Raw genomic sequence first — 24,179 nt, 5'->3', positions numbered from 1 at the left:
CAACAACTTTCCAGCTCTTAGAAATGCCTCCTCTGGGAGGACAGCGGGGTGGCTGCCCTGCTCTCCCACCCCAGACACAACTGTTGCAGGTAGCAGCCATGGGATGCCCTCACCTTCTGCCCTGCACGCACACACGATTCAGTTGGGAAATAAATACGTACATTTAATCTTCCTCTACCATCACTTTACCCTAAACCGCCTCTAAAGGAGATACTTCAGGCACCTGCTTTCTCCTTGCTCTGACAGAGCGCTTGCCCATCCAACACAAGCCCTGCCCTCTCCCCTCCCCAGGTACACTGGCTGGGACCTCAGCTATGCAGCCCAGCCAAGCAAAGAGGAGCAGTGGAGGGAAGGCAAGCAAAATCGATTTTAAGCTCGGCTCAGTAAAGGCAGGGAACCCTTCCTAGCCAGCAGGAAAGTGACAGCATATGTGTTTAAAACAGCTCCAGCGCTGGATATGAAACACTGGTAGGCATTACATCTTCTCCCCCACAGGCATGTATGAGTGGATTGCAAGGGAGCCAGAGCTACAAAGGCTTCTCAAATTTAGCTTCATGTGAGCAGGGAACTGGATGCTGCCGTCAGGGCATGGTCACCCTCTATCCTCAAAGAGTACATTGCACCCCAGCCCCCCAAAATCCTCACATGGGAGACACTAAGAGGTCTTCTCAGCTTGTGGTGCTAGGAGGCTGTGGGAGGAGGAGAGGAAGTCGGATGGGCAGTTTAAGGAAGAGAGAGAGATGAAGGGAACCGTGAGGAGGAAAAGCAGAGGTGGGTACGGAGGAGGGTGGGAAAGTGGATGTGGAGGAAGCCCAGGGACAGGCACCTGGCCCGGCAATGAGACCAGCAAGTGCTCCGGGCAGGTGAATGCTTGCTGTGCTGGAATGAGTGGGTACTGATGCAGGATGCACAGAAAATAGAATACTGTGCCCTGTGGAATAGAGGAAGGCCACCAGCCTCCAACCTGTCCCTTCCTAGAGGTAGCAAGGGATTGCATCCCCTGTGTCACCCCTTCCTGCAGCATGCCTGACACTGTCAGCGGCAGGCAGGAGCTGATTTGAAACGAAACCATGTGGATGCTGGACCAGCCGCCCCTATCCCACAGCATGCAGATCAGGGTGGGAGGGATCATAGAACAGTTTGGGTTGGAAGGGACCTTCAAAGCTCATCTAGTCCAACCCCCTGCAATGAGCAGGGACATCTTCAACTAGATCAGGTTGCTCAGAGCCCCGTCCAGCCTGGCCTTGAATGTCTCCAGGGATGGGGCATCTACCACCTCTCTGGGCAACCTGTGCCAGTGCTTCACCACCCTCTCTGGAAAAAATTTCTTCCTCGTGTCCAGCCTTAATCTCCCTTCTTTTAGTTTAAAACTCTGGCCCACTAACAAGTCTGTCCCCATCTTCCATCTCAGCCCCTTTTAAGTACTGAAAGACCACAATAAGGTCTCCCTGGAGCCTTCTCTTCTCCAGGCTGAACAACCTCAACTCTCTCAGTTTGTCCTCATAGGAGAGGAGGGATGTCCTTACTTGCAACTCTGCACAGAATATCCTGTATGCCTCTATGAGGCTTTTTGGTTCTCAGGCTGGGGGAAGCAATGCTGTGCTGGGGACTGTGCACTGGCCTGGCCAGCCAGATTTTACTGCCAAAGTCTGCAGGATCACGGTGGGAAGGTTTATCCCTCCAGATGATGCTGTCATGGCAATGGGTGGGATGGGTGAGCCCCTCCACATCAGCCGTGACCCACTTGCCCATGCCAGGAGGCGGATGAGCTTTTGCCACAGCAGGGCAGGGCTCACTGCTCCCGGGGTCCTGACCTCTCCCTCAGCAGGGGCCACAACTTCTTCCCAGAGACAAAGAAGTGGCAAAAATAGGTTTTCACAGGGGGTGATGACTCAGGCTGGGGAGTAGCCAGAGCAGCCTCCTTGTCCCATGAATAGCAATTCAAAGATTCTCAATAGGCAGCTGTCTCTGTGAGGATGCAGTGATGCCAAAAACCTGCCCTCCTATGGGTGACAGGGTAGGGACAGGCAATGGGAGGGCTTTGGGGAGCCCTATTTTTGAACAGGATTGGTGACAGAAGCTGGTTTTAACAAGAACTCACAGATTCAGCCCAGAACGATGTGGAGCAAGCAATTCAGGGTTTTTCTTCCATCTAACTAATGCCCAAATGGTGCCTTGGGGATGTCTGTGGACAGGTCAGGGTGAGCCAAGAGGCCATCCTGCTGTGGTCCCTGGGTGAGAGGGACATTTGGGATGGGCTGCTGGCATGAGGGGAAGGACACCCCCTGCTCTGAGCCTGGCAGACATGCTGCCCTTCATCCTACTCTCCCTGAGGGAACAAGGCAGCCCTTTGCTAGCCAGAGGGGAATGCTGACCCATTCGTGATGCTCAGGCCTGCACCATGGGTGTGGTGGGGAAAGGAGGGAGCATTTTGCCAGGGGAGGGTAACCCAAGGCTACTGCCCAGCTCAGGGGCACACCCAGGGCCACCCTAATGAGGCAGAAGGTTCCTCCGCAGCTGCCACTCCGCTCACCCAGCTCCACCTCCTCCTTAGACCAGGAGCCTTCAGTCCATCTCACTGAGGGATCTGCAGACTCCACGTAGCATAGAAATCCTGGCTTCTTTTGTTATCAGGTCCCACAGCCCCGCAGATGAGGCTTGTGTCACCTCACCCCTGATAAGAGATCTACCTGCACCAGCACACTCGTGCAGGACCTCATTGGATGTGTATGGCCGAGGCTGGCATCTGCCTCTCCAGCCTTCCTCCAGCTCCAGAAATCATGGAGGCATCTGAAGAACCTCTGGCCTCAGCTGACCAAACAGTGACCCTCCCCCAGGAATCCCCAGCTCAGCCCAACCTTTCTCTCCAGGGTGTTCCAGTCACAGCCATCTCAATGGTGACACCTTGCAGCTGTCCCCAGCTGCTGCCCTTTCCCAGCACCCAGAAGCACTGACTTCCCACTCTTCTCTCCTACCCGCCTGGAGTCCCTCAGCACCCAAAATCCATCCACTTCCCCTATCGCATCTCACACCAATAGCACTTCCCCACCCAAAATCTCACTGTAACCTTTTAATACAGCTTCCATGGGCTAGAGACTAATGGAGTGAATTTGGGGCTTTGATTGCACACATTAAGAGTATTTTTCACCACATTTTGTGGATTAGCATGTCATGAAGTGCACTTAGGCATGCATTTTGGAGTTGGGAAAAGCCTAAAGCATTTTTCTGCCACAAAGTGCTAGGTCGTGCTCAGATCCCATTTCATTTTTAAAAGGAAAGGATGTGTGAGGCTCATGGTAGGTTCTCCAAAGCACAGTGGAGGAAGATGCTCAGACTCCACTTGCCTTCCCAAAGTGCTCCCACCTCTGCTTCCCTCAGCATTACTTGTACGTTGTCAGAGCTTCTCTGTGTTCACAAAGGTCTGAAGACCCAAACCAGAACTGACCCACAGTGTGCAAGAAGAGACTAAGTGAGTTTCTGACTGACGCTGGCTTAGGGTGGGTGTTTCAGGATCTCACTACCAGCTCCGCAGGCCACTCAAACCTCGAGCAAGTCCCAGCCCAAGCAAGGAAGAGAAGACAACAGGTTTTGGAATGTAACAATTTATTGGGGTTAATTTTTATTTTTTATTTTTTTAACTCCCCATTTCTGGCATTGATACAATATCCAAGAGCAGCAGAAAGAACAAAAATGTACAAGAATACAAGAGTAATCAGCACAACCCCCACCCCCAAACCTGGAGCAAACCATTTTCTTGTGGGAAGCACCAGGGGAAGGGCTGATTCAATCACCCCTCCAGTGGCTACGCCTCCCACCCATCCGCTCTAGACAGAGTTTAGCCAGCTGGGAACTGGATTAAAAAACAAAACAAAACTGAACAAACACTATATTTAAATGAAAATTGCAAGACAAAAAAAAAATATATAGATATACAATTCATCCGTGCACAATCCTTAAATGCATTTTTTTCAAAATAAAAAAATTACAAGATACATATTTAGGTTTATTTTAAATTAAAAAAAAAAAAATTACCACCTTCACTCTGTATGCCAGGTGAGGGGAAATAAAGAACCAGATGGGTTGCACCAGAACCCTCAGCACTCTAGGAGTTAGGTCTGACCTTCTCTAAGAGAAAGGATAAGGCTCTGATGCTGCCAGAACTCAAGCACAGGCAGAATCTGAAGCACCCGAGTACCACAGAGCTCAGTGGGGTAACTCGCCTGTTTGGAGTTCAGTATTTGCAGGAATCTTCAGGATTTGAGCCTAAGCTTGGCACTGGGGAAGGTGAAAGGAAGGAACAGATGAGGCAGGCCCCTGCCCTCCACCACCATCGGACAACTTTCTATCCAAAAAGCAAACAAACGGGGGAAAAAAATCCCAAAATAGAGAATAGTCCTCTATTCTTGAGCATACAAGGCTTAATGGCAGGGGAGAGGATAAGAGGAAGAGAGGACAACATAACCAAGTTGATTACCTTAGGGAAGGCATGGGCACAAGTTTTTTCCTGAAGAAAGTCACCACGATGAGTACTTTTTTTTGTTGTTCTGTTTGAGAACTTGACCTAAGAATACATCCCCCTTTGCAGCCCAGGGCTGGAAGCAGCAGGTTCCCTCTAGGACAGCTAAAGAGCAACTGACCCGCTGCTCTGCCCAGGAGAAAACCTCAGCACCCCCAACAGCAGGGCACAGCTGGGGGGCTGCTTGGGGGCATGATGGGGCCCTGCTAGTCCTACAATGCCCCAGAGCCCCATGAAGTGCTTTGATGCACACCCAGCCGTGCTCCCACGCGTTAGTGCAAGCTCTAAGTGCTTGGCTAAGCAAGAACGAAGTCAAGAACCAGGGCCCTGCAATGGGAATTAACACTTCAGCTACTTATCCTGACCAAGCCCTTTCCCTCCCATCAGATACATCTATTTTCTGAGCTGCTGCTGACACTGGTATCCACCTTGACTGCATCTGGCTGCTCTTCTGTCACCTTGCTTCTTCCCCATGCTGTAGCACGGTGCTTGCTGCCCACTGCCCTGCTCGACCTGGGAGCACAGAGGACATCCCCACTCCTCCATCCCCAGCACCATGCCCTCCGACGGCCCTGGAGACCATCACTTCCCACCATACAGAAGCTGGAAGGGACAGAAGAGCTGCCAGAAGCTGCCCACCAACATATGGGAAGGGCAAAGTGACTACATCTCCCTTCATTCCTGGAAGGAGAAATTTAAAGAAAGGGAGAAAGAAGAGGTCAGGGCTCTGTGATGTCCTTATGAGCGAGGCAGGTGGGACACAGGGCACCCCAAGGATGCTGGCCCTGCGCAGACCAGGGCCACTAGATGCGTCAGCCTGATACAGGGCAACTCCGAAAGGAGAGAGAAGTAGAGGACGGAAGGGCAAAGGTGAGGATGGAGATAAGACTCCAAACATCTCCTCCCGTCTACACCCCCAAAAAGAAACCACACACATTGCACTCTGGGGAAGGACCTAAAAAACAGAAGAAAATGAAGCCACTTATTCACTCAACCCCAAAGCATTGATGCAGTTAAGATATTTGCTGGAGTTACCTTGGGAAGGAAGCACGGAGAGGGAGAGGGGGATTTCTGAAGCAGTACTCGGCACTCCTCTGGCGCTCCTCTGTGCAAACATCGCCGGGTCGGGCTGCCAGCACCCTTGGCAGGATGGTCCCATCCACCCACCACCCCCTTCGCGTGATGGAGATGGAGGCAGAGGGCAGTGACACGGCTGGCAGAAAGGCCACAGCAAGCCAAGAGGGAACAGAACCCAGGAGGCACCGAATCCCCAGCCCCAAATCAACCCTCTACAGCACCACCGCCTTCAGAGAAGACATCAGGAAGGCTGCGTGGGGGGTGAGACAGGGAGAAAAGAGGGGATGGGGGGAAGGTTTCTTTTATATTTATATATTTATGTATAAAAAGTAAATAAGATCCCAGCTCTTGCACGATTATTGGGCGATTGAAAAATGCAGCAAAAGCAAGCGACATTGGAGTAAAAGGATGCGCCAGGCAAGGAGGAAAAAGGTCTTGCTGGAAGGTGGGGAAGGAGGCAAAGGGAAAAAAGAAGCACTTAGCCAGACACGCACTCCAGGTTTGTTACACCTCCCTGGGAAGAAGGACCTGCTCCTGAGAAGCCCCATTAATGCCACAATGGAGGTGGGCAGAAGCGTGAGGGGTCTTGGGACATCATCCTTCAGCACGGTAACCTCTTTCTGCCAGGAGGTCCTCAGGAAGGTGACCATCTCCAAACACCGGGAGCTGCCAAAACCTCCTCTACAAAGAGGGGCTGGGAAAGGGAGTGAAATCCCTAGGAAGACTCAGCTCAGAGACAGCTCCTACCTGGTAAAAAGTAGGATTGTGGGGTTTTGTTTTTTTTTTTTTTTTCTTTTTTTATATCATAAAATCTCCCTGGGAACTTCAGTAAGGGGAGACGCAGAGAAATGCTCCTTTTCTCTTCTGAAAACAGAAATTAAGCAGTGGCTCACCACAGCTGGGCCTGCTCACCACACTATTTCTCTGTTTTCCATCCCAGAAGGAGCTTGCATCTCATTAGTTTCACGCCTCCCCAGTCCCGCTCTGCTCAGCGAGTAGACAGCAGGAGACAGGAGGCTGCCGCTCCAAGCTGAAGGCCATGGGAAGCACTGACAGAGCTCAATGGGCAGAGGGAAAAGAAGTTCCCATAAGCAGCCCAGGCTATGGGAGGCATCGAGACATCTGTCACCTGCCACCACAAAGCCAAGGGCACCAGAGAAGTCCAGACAAGAAAAGCTGTCCTAGTGTCCCCTGCCTGCCACCTTCTGTTCAGACACCAACATCTGGTGGCTTCCCTCTTCCCTGCAGTCACCCTACCTACCAGATGAATGCCCAGCAGAGACATCTTGGATGGGGAAGCCAGCACACAAGAGCTGCCTTCTTGCTTTGAAGAAACGTTCGGGCAGCTCTTCCCCACCACCCTGCAGGAAGCCAGAGCAGAAGGCAGCTGCCCTACTCGAGCACAGTCCTGCCGGGGCACTCCCCAAAACCTCCAGCATTTGCTGGCCTCAAGAAGAGGGTCATTCCTCACTCGGCAACACCTTCAGAGCACACAAGACAGCCCTCTCATCTGCCTCTGAAGATCCAACAGCTGTCAGAGATAGGATGTCGGACTGCAGACTTGGTTCTCTGTCCTGATGCGGTGAATCCTATATGGAAAAATGCCACTCCCCACCTGATGCTAGAAGAAGCTAAGAGACCCTACAGAGGGGAGGCATATCTGCTTCCCGGGAGATAAGCCCACTGTGTTTTATCCCACTTGGATATGGGGGAGGGAAAAAGAGAAGAGACAGTGACTTGGCAAGGAAATGTACATGCCAACCCCAAATCTTAGCAGCTTGCTGTGCATACAAAGTAAGTCAACTGTTTCCATGTCGCTGGCCCAATCCACGTTCTGGCAGAATGCAACCGGCCTTTTCTGAGGGCTGCTCAGCTGGAAAACCACTTGGAGACTCCACCTTAGCTCACAGGAGAGGTATGGGAGGGAAGGGAACTCACTCCAACACTTAGGAGGCAAGGACGGGAAGGGTTTGTAGACAGGGTTCCTCCAACATGCAACTTGCCTTCTCAGCTCAGAGATCGCTGCTCAGTCCCAGAATGCCTTTCCGTCCAGTTCAAGCAAGCCAAACACCATCCCAGACACACATGCTTCGATACTACAAAATACTCTTTTCTCTAAGGACCATCTAATACCACTACAGTTTGTGCAATCACTGCATTTATTATTCATTTTTAAACTCTCTCTCACTCTCTCCCTGTAGAAATTTTTTTTAAACTTTTCTTTTTTTATGCAAAACTAATCATTTCACTTTTTCCACTCCATCATAAAATCTCCTCTAAAAACACGACGACAAGAGAACAAACATGGCACAGACACAGAGAATATTTCCCTGTTTTTGTTTCTTTTTCTAGGGGTTAGGGGGAAGGGAAGGGGATACTTTCAAATAAACTCCTCCCTCAGTCCCATGCCCTTTTTTAAAGGGCATGGATGGATCTTCTTTCCCACCTCCATTAAGGAGCAAGGGCAAAAATTCAGAAGGAGGAGTGCAACCCACGTGAATACGAAGGTAGGTTAGTCAGCCCCAAGTGGCTTGTCCACCTGAGGGAACTTGAGGCTGCTGCTGCATTCAAGTTAGCAAACGTCTAACTCGAACCAGCATGGGATCCTCATTTAGGATCCAGAGGTTCAGGGTTTGGTTCTCCCACCTGGTGACCCACCCAGGGAGAGATTTGTCACACAAGCAGTTGACCTGTGTCTGCAAGCCGGATCATACTCCTTTCTTCCTCCACAAAGAGGATCTACTGCACGAGTTCCTCTGCCGCAACAAGTCCCCTCGTCTCCTCGCCACAGGAAGAAGGTCCTCACGGAGTATCCCTACAACGACCCACTGTTTTGCTCTTCACAGACAGTCCCCTTGCTTGTCACTCTGGAGAAAGGCAAAAACCCTTCAATTAAACAATTCCTGTCCCCTGCCCCCAAAGAACACCATACAAGAGACACTGGGGAAAAGAATTCTGCCAAGCCAACACATCTTGGCCAAAACACATCAAGAGTTTCCTATTAAAGTTCCCTTTTATCTCCCACTTCAACACTTCAATATTTTTTTTCAGAACCTCAATACCACGAAACAAAACACACCACCACATACACACCAAATAGCAACTTAACAACCTAAAGTGACTGGCCAGTTTGCATCCACCCCACAAAGGAGCTCCTCTTATCTCACAGCCACAGACTAGCTCTTGTTGAGAAAGGTGTTGGGGGGGAGTAGAGAAGAATCTCCTCGAGATTTCCCTAAGAAAGAGCTTTTCCCTATGCCTACAAACTGCTCATCTTTGAAGCTGCAGTCAAATGGATAGGCTACGCTAAAATAAGGGATCCCCGGGTGTGCCAGGCACAGGAAAGATGCAAAATAAAGACACAAAAAAATACAGGCAGGTATTAATACAGACACGCACACAAGTCCAACAAGTTATAGGAAGCCTTAGCTTGGTGAATGGATCGAGGAAATCTCCTTCTCTCTATCCCTAGCTTCAGTTGTGAATGCAGCAGCATCCCCAAAGAGTCCACAAAGCTCTATAACCAAGGAAAGAAAAAGAAAGAGGCGTGCAAAGGGTGGTGCTAACAGCACCTGGAATCCCCCTCGGACTGTCTGTGCAGACGCTTGGCTGCAGCTGGTGTGAATTCTCTGTGCCCCACGGCTTTGAACTCCACCCGCTGCGAGGCAAGGCTTGTGGGGAAGGCAGCGAGGATTTTATTACACCAACCCAGGCGCTGGAGGCGGGGAAGAGACAAGCTGTGGGCACAGAAGCCCTAATTAAGGTCAGAAGCTGGTCTATTCCCCTACCGTCCCAACAACACTCCTTGGGCAGACAAATATTACTTCTCTCCCACAAACTGCCTCCCTTCTACCCTCAGACCACCGAAACCACAAAAATCACTACTCCACACGAGAGCACTTCTCCACCGGCAGCTCCGGAGCATCCTCGTGTGGAAGCACCAGAGGGGATAATTCCACTCATGTTCACCCACCTGGGGCATGTTTGTAAGTAGCTGAGCCCCAGCGCAGGGGAACTTTTTTCCACCCTTCTCACCTCTGCAACATGTTATGTATAAGCAACACTCCTCTGCCTATCCCAAATTACAGGGGACAGGGCTGAGACGGTGAGGCTCTCCCTTAACTGATCAGCACCTCTTTTCCTCGCCCCTATGGGCCAAGCCCTGTGCGAGTAGGGGCAGAAGGGAGAGCACAGGAACAACATCTCACTGTGAAGCTCAGGACCCATGCAGAAATGAAACAAGCCAGAAATGGCAGGTGAAAGAGAGCTTATTCTGGATGTGAACAAGGGTGGCCAGGGAAGGAGGGAGCTGTGGGTAAAGAACGGCAAGCTGTGGTCTTGCTCGCTCCTACTTGCTAGGGGTGAAGAGAAGAAATTTCTAGATCAGCTCACAGGAGCTCTGGGGGAAGAGATCCAGCGCACACATGTACGATGTGAGACAGTTATTTCTTATTAGCACCTTTGGTTGACAGTTGTAAGGGCCATTTCAGATGCTGAAATGACAGAGGAGTACCCTCTTCCAGGCCATCCACCACAGGGAAGGGAGAGCCCGAGAGATGAAAGGAAGCAGGAAGAGCAAACAACCCACCTTAGCATCCATCCATTCCTTCTTACAAGGGAGCCGGGGAAGCAAAAGGAGTTGGAGGAAGCCCATGTGCAAGGCAGATCAGCCTCACCTGGCTGGGGCAGCGTCACGCTGTTGGCCTAGCTTTCCCCAAACTGAGAGATGGATGCACGGCCCACTTCCACCATGGTAAGGCCGGGGGAAGGGCTCTCCCTCAAGCAAGTGCAAGTGATGAACACCAGGAGGAAGATCTGGGCCAGAAGCAGGCTCCCATTTTTCTTCCCTTCCCCCTACCAAGCTGAGCAAGTTGGAAGATGTAGGAGAGGAGGAGGGACCAGGCCACCTGAAAATGCCCATACAACTGCCAAGGTAGCACCAATAGTCAAAGGAAAGGGGAAGCCAATACAGGGTGTATGCTGCATGGGGCACACCCCGCCACCCCAGCTTTGTCTCAAGCACCTTCCAGGTATGACGCTTCACCTGCCCCTCTCCCCCTTGCTCTGGAGGCATCTGGATCAACCACTGCCATGAGGACAGCAGAGGAGATGGTAGATCCAGGCCAGAAGCCAAGAAGCGGAAGGATGGCAGGATTGAAGTCATGGCAAGGGGGAAACATAGGAATGGAAGAGACTGCATGCACATTGTGGGAGAAGATTTGGGGGGTGTGGGCAAGGGCTTCAAGCCTCTTACATCCTCCCCTCAAGGGTCTAGAGCTCCTCTTGATTTCTTGTCACAGATGGAAGGGGAAGGAGAGGGAAGAGCACCTTCCCCACCACCCCCACAGGCACACAGACACTGTCACCCATCCCTCATCCCCAAAGGCTTCACCGCCCGTTGGACAACACCACATTCAAGGACAACCAACCACTCCCCAGCCCCACCACGACCCTCCCTGCCTCTCCTCTGAGCAGCAGGGACACCCAGGAACAGTGGGTGCCCCACTTCCCCCCCACTGACACCCTCCAGCCTCCAGGCAAGAGGGAGCGGGGCAGGAGGAAAGGAGAAGGAAGGGTGGCAGTGAGGGCAGAGGGACAGCCAAGGGGAGAAGGAGAGAACCAAGGACAGCCACTCGCACCACAACTTCTCACAGGTACGCCTCCCCCCATGCCCCTGGAGCTGGGGGGAACCTGGCTGCTCACTTGCTGCCTCCTCCGCCACCACCGCCTGCCGCCACCTTCTCGAAATCCTCTGCGTTGCAGAACTCCTTGATGGTGACAGTGAGGAGGTTGCTGGTAACATCTGTGACCACCACGTTAGAGCAAGGGGACATCTCGGGACGCCAATCGCCGGCCTCCTGCTCTGGGTCAGAAGAGGAAAGGGACAAGGAGGGCGTCTGCCCCCCGCTGCACCCTCCTGAGGGAGAACGCTTGCTGGTGGCGGCTGACTCTGGTGGGATCGAGAGGTCGAGGACCTCCGACTCACGCCAGTCGGGGATGGCCGGGCTGAGGGTCTCGGGGAGCAGCTTTGGAGGAGAATCATCTGGGTCAGAGGAGGAGTGGGGGACAGGTGATGGGCAGCCGGAGGAGCTAGAGCTGGGGGCATCATAAGGTGTGGAGCCCATCATGAGCCCGCAGGAGGCTGCCTGGGAGCCTTCAGCCTCCCCTTTGCCCTCCAGAGAAGGGGCAGGCGCAGTGGATGGCTTGTTGTAGAGCGAAAAGGCGCCAAACTTCATGTGACGGATCTGGGTGCGCAGGACGCTCTCGCTGAACTTTTTGCTCTTGCCAATGACGCGGTTTCGGGACGGGATCTTGGGCCGAGCCAGGCCCCCAGCCCCGTTGGCTGGCTTCCCACCTTTGTCAATGACTTTGAGGTTGAGGATGATGCGGCTGCGCTTGGGCTCACGGGGTTTCACCTTACGGTTGATGATACGGACGGTCTCCGAGAAGGGTGAGACGGGAGGCCGGATGCCAGCCCCACCACCCACACTTCCGCCATTCTGGGGGTCTGGACGGGGCAGGGGACGTCGGGACATGCGGTGGCATCGCCGGATGTCTTTCTTGAGCCGGTGCACCGCGGCGCTGGAGTGGAGCTTGGGAGAGGAGGTGCTAGAACCAGGCTTGACAGAAAAGTGTACATCCCCAATGTGGAGGGCCTCCGCTTGGGCCCGAGCCTGCGGTGGTGGGGAGAGAGAAAAAAAACAGGGTCAGAGAAGCTGCCTCTCTCTAACTTTTTTTCAACTTGCAAGTCTGTCTCTCTTTTCCTCCTATTCCCTGTCCTTAGTGTAGAGTGACAGAAAAGCATCTGCCATAGCTTGTCACCCTGCAATCAAATGGTAACATGCAGTCAGATCTCAAATCGGGCATTGCTCACCTCAGGACAAGCACTTACCAGCAATGCCGTGTCACATTTATACCTGCATTAATGACAAACACACATATGCACTGTTGATAGCTACGGCACAGCCTCCACACTAGCGCGGGGCACTGTCTGCATCCTTTTTGGGCAGCTTGTTATGCCTGGGCACTGCCCCTGCTGACATGTGCTTACCCCAGGAGGAAACTGCCACCCTCCAGCCATGTTTCAGGATTACAGTTAATGGTTTCCAAGGCTCCCTCCCAGTCATCATCAGACAATGAGCACAACCTTCCACTGCCAGCCAAACCAGCAAGAGTCCTCCTAGGTATTGGGGCTGTTACTGTTGAGTTGGCATCTAAAAATCACATACTAGTCCAAGACAGTAGACTGTATCCAGTCCTCTACAAAATGAGCACAAGACAAGGGGGAGAGGAACAGTAATGCACTTGATTTGCTCTTCCTCTCCCACAACCAAACTCGTCTGCTTTGGAAAGCATGGTAGGAAGGGGGCCTTGAGGTACACAGATGGGTATGGGAGAGGGTGGTCTGATGGAGCTGTTTTAGCTAAACACAAGAAATGCAGTGGCCTGAAACTTAGTTTTAACTAGAGACTACAACCAAACCGCGTATCTAAGCTCTGCTGTGGGAGTAAGGTCCAGTGTTTAATGCCAGAGACCAGGCCAGCTGGAACTCAAACAAGTTTTACTGCACCTCTGAAGAGGAGATTGTTCTTTTGAACACCACACTTGTTTGAAACCTGCTAATGGAACTGAGCAGGAACAGCACTGTCAACTGCTTGGTGCCAGCCCTCTCTGATAGCCAAAGAAGGTGAACAAGACTTTTAAGCTCTTCTGGAGCTTGGAGATATAGTGCCAAAGCCCACCCTGGTTCATGCACTAGAGACAGGAACATTTTCTGGCAGCAGGAGCAACCGTTTCGTGGGTAAGCTGCGGCAGTATGACCTGAAGACCCTGTGGGCATGCAAACCCAGAGTACACTCTTACATTCACACCTTGTCACAGTACAGTTGTTCTGACACCTGCACCCTACTCCTTGCCCAAATAAACCCCCTTCCTTAATCCCTCTCAGCAGCGGTCACAGGCAGAGGTCACCCAGGCCTGGAGGGGACAGACGAGCCCCGACTGCCCATTGAGCGAGCAGCTTCCCCCATCTCGTGGGCACATCAAGAACTGCAGTGCTGGAAGCAGACAGCTGCTTTTCCTCCCCAACTTTTCCATCCCGTTGCCCCCCCCGACACGCACGCCAAGATCGAGATGGCTTCTTGCCAGCTAAGAGCTTAAGCACTCCAACACCATCCCCTTTGTCACCCTTCAGGCTGTGCCTCCTACCAGAGAAATGCCTGGGAAAAAAAAAAAAAAGTGCATGTAAAGGCAGGGATCTAACCGATCTAAGCGAGGGGCCCAGGACAGCTCTTGCACAATAAGCTCAAAGCCCTGGCCCTACATCACCAGAGCTTTCCTGTCATCCTGTGCCCCTCTTCTCCCACTGAGATCCCCATGGGAACTGCAGGAGATCCTGAACGAGGAGAGAACAGGGATGTGAAGACATTTTGTTCCTCCCTGGCTGATGATGGATCATGCCCTGCAGTACTACTTGTATCCTGGCTTTAAAAAGACTACAAAGATGAGGCCTCCCTCCCCAACCATATGTGAAAATGCAGACCGAAGGCTTAACTGCACCAGGGACTCAAGACTTTGTATTAGTGACTGACAAATAAATAGAGACGAGTAACACGACTGCCAAGGCAGTCACAGGCACTCTCCACCTTAATCCTGGGCTGCACAGGGCTGTTTTACCTATCCAGAGGGAAGCACCCCCAGCCCAGGCAAACCCCAACACATCCTGCTGTAGCAGGGAGCATCCCAGTGTCCAGCCAGTTTCTCTTTGCTCAGCCTCACACATTACTCTACGGCCCAAAGTATTCAGAAAATGAATAGTTAGACCCAGTTCCTGTTCCAGGCATCCCACAGGCCGGAGCACAGCAGTAGCACCAGAGACTCCCTGCACCACGCATCAGCTCTCCCTCTACCATCCCAGTGATCTGCAACTTAAGACACTCCACAGATCCAGTCAGGAGGTCACAGGCACAGACATGCACATCTAGGGCTGCGCTTGCTCCCTGTCTTCACAGGTCACTCTGAAGCAGACGGCAGACACCAAGACAAGCTACAGTTTGCTTTCTGACATTACATACCAGCACAGCTTGTGATTAACCACTTTATTCTTTCTTTTTCTCCCCCTTCCCCACCACAGCCAGCCCTTCCAGCATGGCTGCTCTCATGCTTTGGGCTTCTCGCCAACTTATCACTGCTCAGCGGAGAGCAAAGTGCAACACAATGTCCCATTCCAAAAGGCTCTTACCTTTTGGTTACCCTCAGGAAAACCAGGCTGAAGGTACAGACAGATGCAAAAAACCCTGATCCACAGCTTCAGTGGATTGACATATGCATCCTTGAGGGCTCCCTCCTGCTGCCAACACCGCTTGTCTTCTAGATTAACTCCCTACCCTGTAATCATGGCTTGGAGTGAGGAGTTCTGCCCCCTCTGTGCCCCTCTGCTTGGAATAGTTTAATTGCCGCCTGCCCACATCCATCACCCATGTGAGAAAGCAGCAGGTCATGTGCCCCTCAACATTTCCCCAGAGCCACAGTTGCCTTATAAACACCAAAATTCCTCAACAAAGCTTCCCATCAACCACATTAAACGAAAAGTGATAATGCTGGGATGGTCACTGCCCAGCCACTTTCATACTGCTGCTGATCTTACTTTCTCAGCATGTGCACATTAATCAGCTCCTGTCCCATTTTGACAGAGAGACCTGTCTTGGTTTTGTGCTTACATGGCAGCTAGCACAGCACCGTGGCTAGGACTTCACCTGTGTGCCAGAACCACTAGGTCTCTTCTACTCGCTATGTCTGTGTTTCCAGTTACTTCTGGGGCACCTGCTAAAGCTGTTTCTCACTCATGTTTCAGCTCTCTGCATTGATTAAATTCGTTTCAATAGTCTCCAGGTAGACTACATGCACCATCAACCTCTTTGGCTAGACTTCTAAGAGACAGGGTAAGCTAGGACCCAACAGTTCCCCCCAGGAGCTGCACTGCTGTCCCCAGAGGCCAGCTTCAATGTGAGTTCCAAAGAGCAATATGCAAATAATGCAGCTTACCTCGAGCTTGTTTTTCCAGGTAAGGTTTCAAGAAAAATAGTATCAGATGCTTTATCTAAGACCAGCCCCCAGAGCCCTCTCACTTGCAAAGCTCAGTATTCCTACCACAGGATCAGGTTTATTCAGGCATTAACTATACAAACTCAAGTCTTCCCTGCAGAGGACAGCACATTTTCTGGGCTCTCCCTCACCTGCTTCCAACTTTACATTAAGTAAGAGAAGACTCAGGACTCAGTTTTATCTGTTGGAAACGTACTTCTCCCTGCTACGGATCCATTACTCGATCACACTCATGAACCACGTGAGCATGAGGTCTTTGAAAAACAAACCCATTTAATTATTTGAGCTCTGTCACCACAGCTTGCTGCTTAACTCAGAAGTTTTCGGAATGGAAACTACCTCTCTGGATTTTGCTGTTTTCACCTGCAGGATTTGCTCACTGCTGAAGAGGTACTCAGCATGTACACGAGTAATTCACTCTCTGCTTACAGCTCAGCCTACATCAGGATGCAGCTTCTGGAGGCTTGCTGCAGTGTTCTGTCACCAGAGCAAGGCAATTGCTAGGATTGCTTCCCTTCCCCCCCTTCCCTTTTGGGATATGCATCACCTTTATTTAGCTTGTACAGCTTTCCCTCATTGCCCCTGGGAACTAGTATATCTCTCCTGTTCCCTACTATTTCTGAATAAATGTCCCCTGAGGCCCAGCAAGCATATTTGTTCATTCATTCCCTTAACGCACTGAGGCACACAAGCACGTACGTGGACACGTGCTTAGAAAAGGCCCCCCTTACCTGATCTGTATCAAAACCTCTGCAATTTGGAAGAAGAACAAAAAAAAGACCATGTAAGGCAATAGATTTCTAGTTAATTATTTCAAAATCAAGTCATTTCCAGTAGCACTGCTGCACCATAGTAGCGTTAGTCTCTCATAAATTACTGGTTCTGCTTTGTCTTTTATTCTCCACCTGCATTCCCACAGTCCTTGCTCCAAATGGCATTCGCGAGAACTCTTCTTTCCCCTTTTTGGCTGCCATTCTGCCTTTTTATTGCCCTCTTTCTTGCAGTCTTCCAAGTGACAAGGCAACAGCAAGCCAGTTCATAGCACAGTTCTCCCAAGCAACAACTGCCATAAACTAAAGTTTCCCTACTGGATGGGGAACGGTCTTGTTTTCAAACTGCTTGGGGGATAATTTACGAACAGGGAGGAGATCAAAAGAAAGCCAGCTCCAACTTCAGAGTTCAAGAAAGGGCGAAGCGACAGAGCACCATGCTGTTCGGTTTCATCTTCCCCCGGTCTCCCACTAAGGCCTTCCCTTACTTTGCTCTCTGTTATCTTTTCATCCTCATTAAGCTTCTCCCATCTTTTCACCTCAGTATTTACAGCCACCCCGACCAGGGGTCTTCACTACCCACCCAATGAGCACGCAGAGCGGCCTCTGTCTCTTAATAGCACTTGCTGGACTTTATTAGATTAGTTGGCGAGTTTTGCATTCCTCTCAGCAGAGAGCCAAGGGAAGAGCAAAAAGAGCAACCCGAGCAGGGGGAAAGAGGAAGATCACTATAGCACGGGCTACATCTCTTTCTAGCCTCACACCAGCTTCCATTCTGACCTCCAGCTCACAGGTCTGTCCTCAAGGATGACTTCTGCCAGACACATAAGTAGCAAGGTAAGAGCCTTATATACAGTGCTGCCCGTTTCAGGTGAAGGATTCCATTCCCTGTACGCTCAGCACAAAGCCCGCAGCATACCAGCAGCCTCCCAAGAATTACAACCTCCCACCAAGCTCGGTCTCAGCTGTGGGAAAGTCTGCCCCTAGTATGCAGAGGATAAAGACCCATTTCCTGCCCAAAACTTTGCAGTTGGAGTTTGCAGGGGTCACTTTCAACGCCGGCCATCTTGATAACGATATTAGAAAGCCTGGACTGTAATTTCCTTTTACAGCCTGATCAAAAGGGCAAGTGTTAAGACAGCTTTCAGCAACAGAAGCCTGGCTTACAAAGGCAGCAGGTGGCTGAAGATGCAGCTTTTCAAAGCTTTTCCAAAGGTGTGGGCCACTAACCTGCTGGAATGCTTTCCACAAATCTCCCATGGTGCCTATCCGCAGCTTTTGAGGACTAATCCCAGGATAAACCTAGCCCCAACTGCAGACTAAAACATCCACACAAGCCAGGGGACTGACTGTTGTATCAAGGCACTTATTTCAGTGCATCACTGGAGGCTTGGAAGCCTACATTTGAGCACTGATACAAACAAAAAATCCTAGCGAACCACCGAGTTGAGGCCAGACTAGTTTACCAAAGCAGTCCCAGGCCAGGGTCCTGCTTAAACGTCATGGCATCCAGGCCTAATCTGTTCAATTAACAGATCAAAAAGAATATTGTTCTAACTGCCAACTCCAGAGACTCCCTCTGGGATGCAAGAGTCAAATTTCTTCCCCTGCTTCTGAAATTCTCACTGGCAAGAGATTCTGCAGCTGAAAGAACCGAAAACGTCGTTAGGGAAGCACAAGGCAGAACCAAATCCCGCTCCTCCCACAGCAGCACTGGTGCTGCAGGGCTGGCAGAGGTCAAACCTGCATTTTCAGCGGGTTAGAATAATTGACTGAGCGATGCGCTTGACACAGGCCATCACACTGGTCTCAGACATGCTTCTAGTGGTTTGCCTGAACAGAGCTCAAACAAGTTCAGATAGGGCTATAGCTGAGATAGGGTTACTTCTTGCTGCCTGGCCCAGGGGTGTTATTTTTAGGGTAGGATCTGAAGTCACAGAAAAACAGCAAGTCAGAGTGCTAACAGTTTCACCAGCTCTGCTCCCCAGAGCTGCAAACCAAGCAGCAGCGTTCAGCCCTGCCAGCCTCTCCCACAACGTGCCATCAGCCTTCAGGAGAGCTCATCTTGTTCCCTGTCGCGATCCATCTTCTGCAAAGTGCCGAGCCAGCTCTGCAAACCTATGGGTTTTCAGTAGCATTTGAGAGGCTGGCAGAAGGAAGATGTGCCACAGAAACGTGTCAGGGACGTGATTCAAAGGATGCTGTTGAATAATTCAGGTTCCAAATTTAGGGGGGCTTTAAAGGGCAAGGGGAGAGGAGGAGGAATGAGTGGGTTTTATTTTTGAGTTTGGGGGTTGGTTTTGTTTTTTTTAAAGGAGTGAAAAACTGGCAGTGGATTTTGCCATATCACATTCAGAAACAAAAAGAAAACAAACTGATTACACACAGTAATATTAAAAGCACACCATAAACACTCCTCTACTGCTCTGAACAATGTCAGGTGTTACAAATACCAGTATATTTTAAATCAAGCAGAGAATTATTTTAAGGTAGTGGTTTCCCTTTAAGCGTTCCTCTGCATTGTTGGAAACCTAAACACAAGGGTTTCATGTAATGCATGACTGCCAGAAAGAGAAAAACCAACTAGTTTAGTTTCCTGATTGAAGAATAACAGGTAGTACATATCAGTTCTGTTTGTAGTTCTCAGCCTGCAGTTACAGAAAACTGTTAGCAGAAAAACAGGCAATGAGGGAGAACAACTGTCCAATCAGGACTTTCTAGGGTTTGCTACAGTTCCATGGGGTTTTACTCAGAGCATCAGAATACGCCTGTTCCTGCATTTCTTCCACATGCTTCGTTATGTCCTCTTAAAGCAGAGCAGAGGTGACACTCTACCCCTCACCGCTCTTTCCGGTGCTCATACGGTTAAAGTGCTGCACTTACTTGAGTAAAGCTCCTACCACTGTCAGGCAAAAGAAAGTATTAACCTGTTTCACAGATGGGGAAACATGCACAAAGGCTAAATGACTTGCCCAAAGCCATAGGATGACTTAGTGACAGCGATGCCTTACCACAGGGTCCAGCCTGGCTGTTCCAGGCTGTGAACTCCCTCGTCCATCTTAACTGTACAAAGGTGTATGGTATTTCTATATTCATTTGAAAGTCAGATTGAGATAGCTGAAGAGGGAAGGAGGAAAGAGGAGAGCAAAGCAAAGAGTTTCATCTGTAGACTAGTAAATCCACAGAGCTCCCATAGTGATCACACAACTACCAAACTTCTTAATTAGACAAGAAACTAAAAAAATTGGGGGATGGGGGGGGGAGGGGGCTGCACTGTGGACTACCTTCCTTGTTGTTTACTGTAAGCAAGCAGAGATGCTATGACAATACCTTCTTGCAGAGATGCTGGGTCTGTCAGAGGGGAAGTGGAAACTTCAGCTGCTATCCTACACAGAGGTCAAACACTCCTCCTCCCCGCTCCCCCCCCAAAAAAAAGCAAAACAAGCCTGCAATTTACAGATCAAAACACGAACCCCTCATGAAACTCCCATGGAACACCTACATCCTGAAACAGGATCAGAGGGGCACAAGTGGCAACGGGACTCCCACCACAGCTGCCCCATCGCTCAGCGTGCTGTGAAGTTGCAGGATGTAGGCTGCATGGGACAGGTCGCCAAAGAAAGAAGGAGCGGGGCAGGCAAGCTCTCCAATGCAGCAGCAGAAGGCCATAAGGAGGCAGAGGATATTGGAAAGGAGATTGCAGCCTCCCTGTGCACATCCGCGTGTACCGACCGTCCTGCTGGGGCACCCCTTGCACGCACACATGCTCTCCCCTCGCACGCTTCTGTGTCCCCGCCCCCCCACCCGCTCTCCCGGCCAGTTGTCCCCGCATTCCCAGAGCCAGGCACAAGTCACTTGAACATCCAGCTCTTCCAAGGGCACGAACCAGTGAGGTCTGAGAGACATCTGGCAAGGCCTAAGTTATTTAATTAAGAGTTACCTTCAGGAGAAAAGTTTTAGGCTTAGGTCCTCTCTTCTTGGGCCCATACAGCTCACGTTCTCGTTCCCTTTAGGGGGTCAAATTTGTCAAGAAGTTAAAACTTTTCCCCAAGGGGGAAAGAGAAAAATACAAGTTTAAAAGGAGGAGGAAAAAAAAAAAAACACAAAAAAAAGCTCAGACGCCTTTTCCCGCTCATCCACCCACCACCCAAAGCCAAACCTGCTGCAGCCCCCTCAACCCGGCGAGGGGGCCAAGCACTTACTTCTGCTCGAAGGCGGCGATGAGGCGGGAGTCCAGGATGTTCTCCTCGGGCTCCCAGGTGCTGTACCTGCCAGAGGCACAGGCAGCGGTGGGGGGGACACAAGCGAAAGGGTCAGCACCCAAATCCCCCCGCGGTCGCACACAGAGACCCATCCCATCCCATGCCACCCGCAGCCCCGGGGGCGGCCCCTGCAGGGCGGCGGGGGCGCGGCAGCCCTTTCCCACCACCTCCCAGGGATGCACTCACTTGATGGCCCAGCCTTTCCATTTCACCAGGTACTCGATACGCCCCTGCAACACACGGGGGGGAAGAAGAGGGATGAGGCGGGGGCCCGGTGGGCCGGCGAGAGGTGCGGCCGGGGCCCGGTGGCAGGGAGCTGGGGAAAAGGGGGGGTCCACGGCCGCCCCCCCACCGGCCGGCCCCTCACCTTTCGGATGCGCCGCTTGATGATGGACTCGGCGGCGAAGACGCGCTCCCCCACTGCAGACAGCTCCATCTTGCTCCTCGGCGGCGGCGCCCACAGCCCATAATAATCCCGCCCGCCCGCGCCGCCCCGCCCCCTGCCCCCCGCCCCGCCCTCCTCGTGCCACCGCCGGCTCGCGCACGCCCGCGCGCCCCCTCCCGCCGCGGCCGCGCGTGACCCTCCTCCTGCTGCTGCTCCCCCGTGGGGAGGGGGCGGTTGCTAAGCGAAGGGGGCGCGCGCAGGCGCCAGCCCTTAAAGGGGCCGCGCGGCCGTGGGTGTGAGGGCGGGGGCTCCGCCGGGACCGCCTGTGGGGGGTGACCCGCGGCCCCTGCGCCGGGGGTCGGTGTTCGAAGCCAGGGGCCAGCGGGGGAGCGGGGCGGGAAACCCGGCCGGGCAGACCCTCGGCATGGCGGCCGTGGCGCCATGCCCCTTCCCACCCCAGCGGGCCTTTTTGACTTAAAACAATGGCGGCAGCGGGGGCCGCGCAGCCTTTCTGCTGCCTCTGCACACACATGCACCGTCACTCCCCTCCAGCCAGCGGGGTGGCACTGGGGGAGCAGGCGATCTTAAAGTACTTACCGAGGCAAAAACTAACAATAAAGGCGCTTAAACCTTTTATTTCTTTTTTTTCCCCCTTTTGGCTGGGGCTTTTATGTGGCCTTATTTTTGAACCAGTATAAGATACTGCAAGGTAAATGGGCCAAGTGTGCTACATAAACCTTTAAAAAAAATAGAAAAATGTTAAGTCACTTAAAGGAATTCCCTGTCCCTGAGTGTTACTGCAAAATCCTATTTAATTTGCAGTGTGCTTTACACTCTCTTGCAGGTGCTAAAAAGGCAGAAAGAAAAAACCTCAGTCACAATTAATTCTGTGCGATTCAAAATGGAAGCTCAGGGCCCTGCAGCTGACTTCATGTGGAGCTCACCGCCCTGCGTTGCCTGGCACACAGCAGAGCCGCGTGTTCTCCTGCGTTAGCTCCGCTTTTGCGTGAGGAGGGGGTGCATTTCAGAATTATGCCCTCTGGAAAAAGGGGAACTGTGATGAGGGCTGTAGGCAATGGTCATCCTGCTTTTGCTGCCTTCTCACCCCACTAGCTGCCTGCAGAGCACGGGCACTTCACAGCTACCTGCTTTTCAGCCAGCCTGGCAGGGAGCACTTGTAGCCCCTGGGGCCTTTGCTAGCCCCATTTGTCATTCCCTTTTCCTTTCCAGCTCCAAAGTTCCACCCAGAAGGAGAATATTCTGGAAATGGCTCTATATATCAGTACCAGCAGGGATGTATTTCCCAAAAACCAAGGTGGGCAGGCAGAACTAGCCCTTTCATCACTGCCTGTGATTCAGGCAAGATCTGTCACAGTGTTTTGTTCTTTTTCACCTTAGCAGCTGAAATGTTGCAGCCAACGCAAGCTCTCTGGTCAAAGTGACTCAAGAGAGGAGACATTCCCCACCACCTCATCCTCATTCAAAGGGGGGTGGATAGAGAGGTTGCTGAATGCTGACAGAGAAGAGCTGTCAAACGGACAGTCACACAGGCCCTGGTTCAGATCAGAATAATTCAGAGAACACCGTGTTTCCGTGGTCAGGGAGTGAACCACAGAGTACTTCACCACTGGTAATTCTGCATTTAGGTCATATCACTCACTTCATGCAAGAGGCCATTTCTCAGGTATTTACCACCATAGGCCAACTGAGAACAAAACCCCAGGGAGATCACTCAAGACTCTCACCTGGAATGGGACAAGTCTTTCTGGACTGCCCCATTTCTCTAGGGACCACTTTTTTAATCTCAGTTCTTTAAATGTCAGAAGGTGACTTGAAAAGAACAAGTCGATCACACCCATTGTGTTTTGCTTTTCACTTTTTAAACTGCTTTTAACTTTGCACCTTAAGTGTTCATTAACACCATCCACATTTAAATTGGCTTATTTCTTACTGTTCAATTTGTTTAAACTACTGCTTTTACACTTGTGGCTGAGCAGCAAATAACTGAACTTCCAGACATCAGTATCATCCACCCTATAGAGCAGGCACTCCCAAATATAAAATGGGGGGAAAGCTCTGACACAGCTGCACAAACACGCAGCAGCTGTGATTGGTGGCCTTGTCCCCAAACAGATGTGCATCTGATGAGCATCACACCTCACCTCAGGGCAGGCACACAAGGCAACCCCAATCCATGGACCAGAAGGGGCAGCAGTATTTCAGAGAACTCCATGTGCTCTTCCCACTTATTTTCTCCTTTCACCTGTCAGCAGGACCTTCTTTCCTGCCACAGAAGCTGCTCAAATCACAGCAAGCAGCCGTTGTACAGGTATTGCCCAGCCCCAGGCTCTTTCATCTAACTTGAACTATCAGAAAGCAAAATAGCAGCAGAGTATCCAGCTGTTCAGAGCGTTGTTGGTTATTTCCTTTGTTTCATTCACATTTCCAGTAAAACACTTAAGCCCAAAACAACCTCGGAAGATAGCACTCCCAGAACAGCTATTGTTCACTACAAGCACTGAAATAGAGTATTTTTTTGGCACCTCACTGCCCTCAAGATCATGGTGCCATAGGATGCACCATAGCACTTCTTGCTAGCACAGACAAACCAGAGCACAGAAGCAATAAGCTTTGTGGGAGCAACGAGACCTTTCTCAACAGAATCACTGGTAGGTGTTGTGTGAACGTAGGTAGAGAGCAGTAGGTGCAAGAATATTATTTATTTTTTAAATAGCATTGATAATAGGAAACTCACCTGCTCCAAGCCAGTAGCTGCCTCCAGGCTCATTTTTTGAGGACCTGTGACCTGACAGGAGTAGCAGCACTTATCTTCACTAGAACAACTCCAAGGGTTGATCAGCCAATTCTGCTGCTGCTTGCTCTGAGGAGGCTGCTGTCAGGAGCAGCAGATTTCTGTAAAGAAACGGTCATTCCCTCGCCTATACCGGGAGCTGGTGCAGCTGCACACACCTCAGCCCCTTGAGCAAACCCTCAGTGCTGTGGTCATTGGGTCAAAATGTGGTGAGATTTCCCAGCTGCAACTCTGAAACAGAGACGAGCAAAGA

At 51.3% G+C, this 24,179-nt stretch overlaps 1 protein-coding gene across 2 annotated transcripts; it reads right to left on the bottom strand.

The window, feature by feature from the left end:
• Nucleotides 1-3,586: 3,586 nt before the first annotated feature.
• On the bottom strand, nt 3,587-21,219 carry CBX6 (chromobox 6). 2 transcript variants are annotated; one of them, XM_065833194.2, is made up of 5 exons: nt 21,097-21,219; nt 20,916-20,959; nt 20,670-20,735; nt 20,408-20,474; nt 3,587-12,267 (listed from the first exon to the last, which is right to left on the bottom strand). In XM_065833194.2, exons 1-5 carry the CDS (start codon nt 21,163-21,165, stop codon nt 11,293-11,295), a joined length of 1,221 nt encoding a protein of 406 aa, XP_065689266.1. In that variant the 5' UTR covers nt 21,166-21,219; the 3' UTR covers nt 3,587-11,292. The 2 variants fall into 2 exon arrangements, with proteins under 2 accessions (XP_065689266.1, XP_065689275.1); XM_065833203.2 differs by having other exon boundaries at nt 3,587-12,213.
• Between the last annotated feature and the right edge of the window lie 2,960 nt (nt 21,220-24,179).

The sequence above is a fragment of the Patagioenas fasciata genome, chromosome 1, assembly GCF_037038585.1.
Source record: "Patagioenas fasciata isolate bPatFas1 chromosome 1, bPatFas1.hap1, whole genome shotgun sequence".
Lineage (NCBI taxonomy): Eukaryota > Metazoa > Chordata > Aves > Columbiformes > Columbidae > Patagioenas > Patagioenas fasciata.
The sequence above is the reverse complement of the archived record's forward strand: the minus strand, read 5'-3'. Positions and strand labels throughout refer to the sequence as shown.

Bases quoted from the DNA above. Each gene is read 5' to 3' on its own strand.
- CBX6 (XM_065833194.2), bottom strand. From the start codon at position 21,165: ATGGAGCTGTCTGCAGTGGGGGAGCGCGTCTTCGCCGCCGAGTCCATC. The intron at 20,960-21,096 runs GTGAGGGGCCGG...CGTGTGTTGCAG, and splicing joins TCAAGCGGCGCATCCGAAAG to GGGCGTATCGAGTACCTGGT. The intron at 20,475-20,669 runs GTAAGTGCTTGG...GACCCCCTAAAG, and splicing joins ATCGCCGCCTTCGAGCAGAA to GGAACGAGAACGTGAGCTGT.